At 38.7% G+C, this 5,594-nt stretch overlaps 1 protein-coding gene and 1 pseudogene across 9 annotated transcripts in view; one reads left to right on the forward strand and one right to left on the reverse strand.

The window, feature by feature from the left end:
• Positions 1-1,188: 1,188 nt before the first annotated feature.
• LOC144664769 (uncharacterized) lies at positions 1,189-3,813 on the forward strand (annotated as a pseudogene).
• A 366-nt stretch (positions 3,814-4,179) lies between these two features.
• LOC144664619 (uncharacterized) overlaps positions 4,180-5,594 on the reverse strand; it is a 140,554-nt gene continuing 139,139 nt past the window's right edge. The window contains exon 15 of one of the 9 annotated variants that reach the window (XM_078525763.1): positions 4,180-5,594. This exon is cut by the window's right edge and continues 2 nt beyond it. In XM_078525763.1, the coding sequence (XP_078381889.1) occupies positions 5,250-5,594 (345 nt within the window). In that variant the 3' untranslated portion in view covers positions 4,180-5,249. The other 8 variants (XM_078525761.1, XM_078525760.1, XM_078525762.1 and 5 more) reach the window with 8 other exon arrangements.

The following is a 5,594-nucleotide window of genomic DNA, read 5'->3' on the forward strand; positions in this document are numbered from 1 at the left end:
TCTGCCGCTGTGCCGAAGGTTAGGGTATCAGAACAGTCTAGTCCGGGATGGGGTATAGAATTAAATCAGGGGAGTTTGGTCTAGAATAGGGTATTGCTTATGGGAAATTAATCGGTGTTATAAAGATTGGAGTTTTTGGATTATTGTTAGTCATGAATAGGGTAGGAATTTTTGGTACATATCCATAATAGGGCGGCAAAATTGCAGCTGACTGATTGTTTGATATAGGCTAAGGGTCCTAGGGTCACAGTGCCACACTCCCGCCCAAAAGGTCATAGAGAATCCTCGACCCCAGGAAACCCCCGCCCCCCCCCCCCCCCCCCCACACCCCGGATCTCGACCTTGATGATGTTTGTCTGGCTGCTTGGAAGATTCCTGGTAAGATTTGCTTGTATCCAACAACTTTTAAAAATTCGCAATTGCATTTCAACCACGCTTAAAGGTAAAGATTTCTAGATCGGGCGTCGTCTTATGAAGGCTACGACAGAAACCTCAAGTTCAAAAAGAGGTGGGAATGAATTTAATTACTCGGGGGAAGAAGTTTGTCTTTGGTCCAACTCGAACCCTTCGAATAAACCCGCAGTTGTCGTTGTAATTAACGTGCACTATAGCGATAAGATAAAATCGTTTTGACTGTAAGTCAATTATTGTTGACATTCGATTCCTTATCAGCATAAATTATCGACATTTTAATCAAGCTTGGCAAACTTTAAGATACGAAAAGCTAACAATGAAGACTGAAATAATTATCTAGAAAGTAGTCGCGGATAGTATGAGGACTATGAGATGACAAGTTGCCACAGAGCCTTGAAAATGTATGTTACTACTGTGACTAAAATTTTGTTTAAAACATTTTTTCAGCTTTTCTTTTAAAATTGCTAAGATTTCAACTAATTTTCACACGTTTTTTATTTTACTTGTGGTTTATTTGATTGTTTGTTTGTACATCGAGCGATATTGTAATTTTCACTAATGAAGAAAATTTAGACAATGATGTCGACGAAGATCGTCTTATTGAACGAAAAATTAAGAAATTGACCAAGACTAGTGTGTATTGCAGATATGGATTTAGAATATAATTTCCAGTATATATTAAAGTATGTTTTTGCCCAGATCATTTTTCAGAAGTTTAAAATTGCATCCATCATTTTGCATCATTTATTCCCTGAATGGCAGGTGTTCTGCTACCTCGTTAAAAGCCATGTAGACTCGACACTCTGTTTGATTGCACGTCAGGTAAATTTGGGCAGACGTGAAGCCATTGGTTCTGTCTGTTAACTTAGGAAGAGTGGGAGGAAAATATTTGATGAACATACGGAAATTCAAAACTTTTATTATAGAATCTTGTGTTTACTTGAAAAACAAAAAGAAGAAAAACACACGCACGTCCTCAGAGCCTTGCTTTTGTTAAACGGCTTGAGAACGAAGACTCAGTAACTGTTGCTCTTTAAGACAGTTTTCCATGGAGCGTGCCTTTGAGAAATCTCTCTGCCTTGGGACTGGTATACCCTTTTTATTGCTGTTAATAGTCATTTCTGTTCCCAATACCATCATCTTGATCGTTTTATACAGAAATCCTCTTCGCTGCTTTAGAAAAACATTCTCGGTATTTCTGGTTTTTATCGCTGCAGTGGATCTGTATGTTGGCCTTGTGGTTTGCTCTGCAGAAGCTACCACGCGGTTTTTGTGCGCTTTTGGTGACAGACAATTCCCTCAAGAAGGGGAGATTGCCAGAATATTGGGATACATTAGAGTCAACAGTTCCATTCTCCTGGTTACAGCAATGTCCGTGGATCGATTCGTATCTGTTGTTTATCCTCATTTCTATCTGCATAAAGTCAAGCCAAGGAAACTCGTCTTCTGCAACACAATTATTGTTGTCTTTTCTTCGATTTTTGCCTTGCTTCAACTTGCTGGGATTTCAATGGATATTTATATTTTGATAGACATACATTTGCACACGACATTCCCCCTTGCAACGTCCACTCTGGCTTATTTGGGAATATTCTTCGTTTTGAGAAAACGCTCTCGAGTTGACTTCCAAAGTCAAGCGTTCACTCTTGACAATTCAACACTTCGCGATATGAGACAACGAAAGATTGCGCAAATGGAGCGAAAATTTGCTACAACTTCGTTCATCTTATTGCTTTTTCTAGTTCTTTCCCTAGTGCCATATTTTATTGCAATTCTAATTGAAGCTAACTGTTATGGTTGCCGTGGTCAAAAGTGGCTATTTGTGCTAAGAGAATCATCATTAGTGTTATTTTTCTTAATTCAACTGTAAATCCCTTCTTGACCACATTTCGTATCAACGAAGTAAAACATTCAGTGAAAATTGTCCTTGGGCTAAGGCGGCAGGAAAATTTAAACAGTTCTGGCATAATTCTGCCGCCAACGTCATTAGGTAACGTTGTTTCTATCTGAATACTAGAAAAACTAACTCTGGTGAAATTAAAACTTTTGAAAGCGATAGCTCAATTGACAACAGGACCAAAGGATCTTGAAAACATACATCTTGCTCAAGCTTCTAATAATGAACTATACCTCAGATATGTCAAGAGAGCACTTATAACAACCAATGAGAAAAAAGAAGGATTTTCTTTACGTGATATTGTCGATATATACTAGTTATGTACCACTTTCTCGTGGTATATACCATGGAATTTCCTACGAGTCAATTGCAATTTCGCGGTACACGCACGGGCCACCTAGCCGGCGTTCTTAAATTTACCCGTTTTAAAGAGTAATCTTGAAAAAAAAAAAATTCGGAGACCGAAAACGCCGTTTCATTGTGGACGGTAGGCCTAACCGGGAAAATAATGCTTTTTTCAAATTTACCCGGATCAGTGTGGACGGGGCCTGAATTATAGCACATATATAATAACAATGATAACAACAACTCTCGAATAACTCTTCGATCACGTCATGGTATGCTGCAGTTAAAAAATTGCATGAATTTAGTTTATCATTTGACCGTTTATTATTCTCTCATTGGTCCTAAATTGTGAAGCAATTGTTCATGAAGTTCAAGTTGCCGTGGTCAAAAGTAGCTTTTCAGATCGTACTGATGGCCAACAATAATTATGTAATCAAGAGAAAATGATTCTGTTCTAATTCTAAAAACAAGTACCATTAACAGTTTAGCTAAAGATGTGTAACTTGTCGTGTAGAAAAAAAAAACATTATAGAAAAAAAAAATAGTAAATTCGTGAAATGTAAACATGCTGGCCCGCATGCTGCTGGTAGGAGGTTGGAGGTCTGGAATCGGAAAAGGTACCTTTTTAGAGACGGCCCAAATAATCTAATGTAACAATTCCGAAATCGACCCGAAGTTGGCAAAACGAGTATGTCACCAACAATCTAGATAATATTTTACATGAAGACGAATTTTTTGGGTTAGATAGTGTTAAAAAAAATCCGGTTCTACACAATGTTCTTCACAAATTGTTTATTGATAGCTACACATTAAGTATTAAGAAAAGGTACCGCTTCAGAGACGGCCCAAATAATGTAATATAACAATTCCGAAATCGACCCGAAGCTGGCAAAACGAGTTTGTCACCACAATCTAGATAAGATTTCACATGAAGACGATTTTGTGGGGTTAGATAGTATTAAAAAAATTCAGTTCTACACAATGTTCTTCACAAATTGTTTATTGATAGCTGCACATTAAGTCTCAAGACTCTTCAATTAACTAAATTAAGCAAAATTAAGCAAACTGATGCGCTCATACCGTAAAACTGCGGTAATAATCCCTGCGTTTTGGGTGGGCTTATAAGCGGAGGCGGTCATATCCGGGGGGGGGGGGGGGGTGCTCATAAGCGAAATAAAAAAAGCTTCGAAACAAGCATGGAAGTGTTGATCGCAGTACGTTTTTAAGCAAAATAGTCATAACGAAGCAACATTTATCCCTGTTCGGTACTGCCACCCACCAGAGGGGGCGTATACCCGGGGTGTAATCGGGTGTATATGGGCCTATAACCAGGGGGGCTTATAAGCGGGGATCTTATAGCCGGTATTTTAAGGTATTCAAATAACTGATGTAAGGGACTGACCATTATGTTTTGGAGGCGGGGGGGTTGAAAAATGTTGAAAAAATTGTTTGCAGGGCCTAAAAAGACAAAATAAATTGTTTGCAAACACGATACGTATAACAAAAAAAAAAAGTTTGAATTTCGAAAAAAGTGTTTGCAGAGATGCATAAACGAAAAAAAAGTTTGCAGAGGAAAATCGTTCATCCCCCCTCCCCCTCCAAGAAAATAATGGTCCGTCCCTTAATTCGCGTCATTACAACCTAACCAGGTAAAATGGCAACGATATTTTTTACCCATAACCTGAATCGCAAACATTGAGCAAGATGAACCGGAAACCTTAAAAAATAAAATTATCAGAGCGCGCAAATGACATGTGGAGTATACTAAATACTGTAAAATGTATCCTGTATACTGCCCTATTTTGGGAAAGCTCCTGACGATCAATCAGCTTCTAGAGTTTTGATATAGTTTAGGTTATGGTTGAGCTAATTCACCTCGGTTCTAAAACACATCCAGTTAAGGGTCGTTGGTGGAAGTGGAATCATTGGACTTATATTCATTTATATTCATTTATAAATTTTATTCGATATTCAAGATTCATTTTTCATTCTTTTCATCAGTTTTCAAGAACGTGTTACCAGTTTCTGTTGTTTTTCGCTTACAAGCTGGTTGCGCATTCCAGTTCTTTGCTAGCAGAATTTTCCAAATAGAGACTCTTTTGGCACAGAATTATGCCGGAAACCAATATAAATATTTTCAGTCGTCAAATTATTTCTAAATATTCACTGTGTATAACATACTTGATCACTGTAAAGTTAGTAAGGGATGAAGATGTGAAGCCAAGAGTCATTCGTGTTTTGGGGGTCTAGGGGCATGCTCGCCCAGAACGTTTTGAAAATGAGATGCTCAGAAATACGATTTCAGGCCATTCGGAAATATAGTTGTAAGAATTGAGTAAAATGATCCAACTGTTTGATTTTTGTTATACATTCTATATTCACAAGCCTCCAACATCGATGTAAACATTCATTTGTTATTCATGATTCTTTTAGCCATCGCCATTATTCATGATTCCCAGATTTTAAACACAAAGATTCATGATTTCTACAAATTTTACAGCTATGATTCCGCTTCCACCCCCGATTAAGAGATTCTAAACTGATCTAAGGAATGCAAATCTGGGAAGGAAGGCGACAACTATCACAGTTAATATTACAACAGTAATGTTATGGTCACCTGACCATGGCCAGCCGCTCTATAACAGCATTCATTTTGCTGATTTTTTCCGACGTTGTAAGATCCTCCCCCTCCCCCACAGGAGTCATGTTTATTTTCTCCACTGCTTCCACCAGAGTATCCTCCTCCACCTCCACCGCCTCCTCCCGATCCTGAAGCTCCACCGCCACCACCAAATCCTCCGACAACATTGTTCCACGCGGCTCTTCCACCCACTCCTCCCTGAAGAAATCCCTTGCCACCTTCCCCGCCTTTTCCCATGGAGCCACCAAAGTCACGATGTGAACTTCTTCCATTTGAAAGAAAACCTCCACCACCACC

Source organism: Oculina patagonica, chromosome 9, assembly GCF_052425735.1.
Source record: "Oculina patagonica isolate OP01 chromosome 9, crgOcupat, whole genome shotgun sequence".
Lineage (NCBI taxonomy): Eukaryota > Metazoa > Cnidaria > Anthozoa > Scleractinia > Oculinidae > Oculina > Oculina patagonica.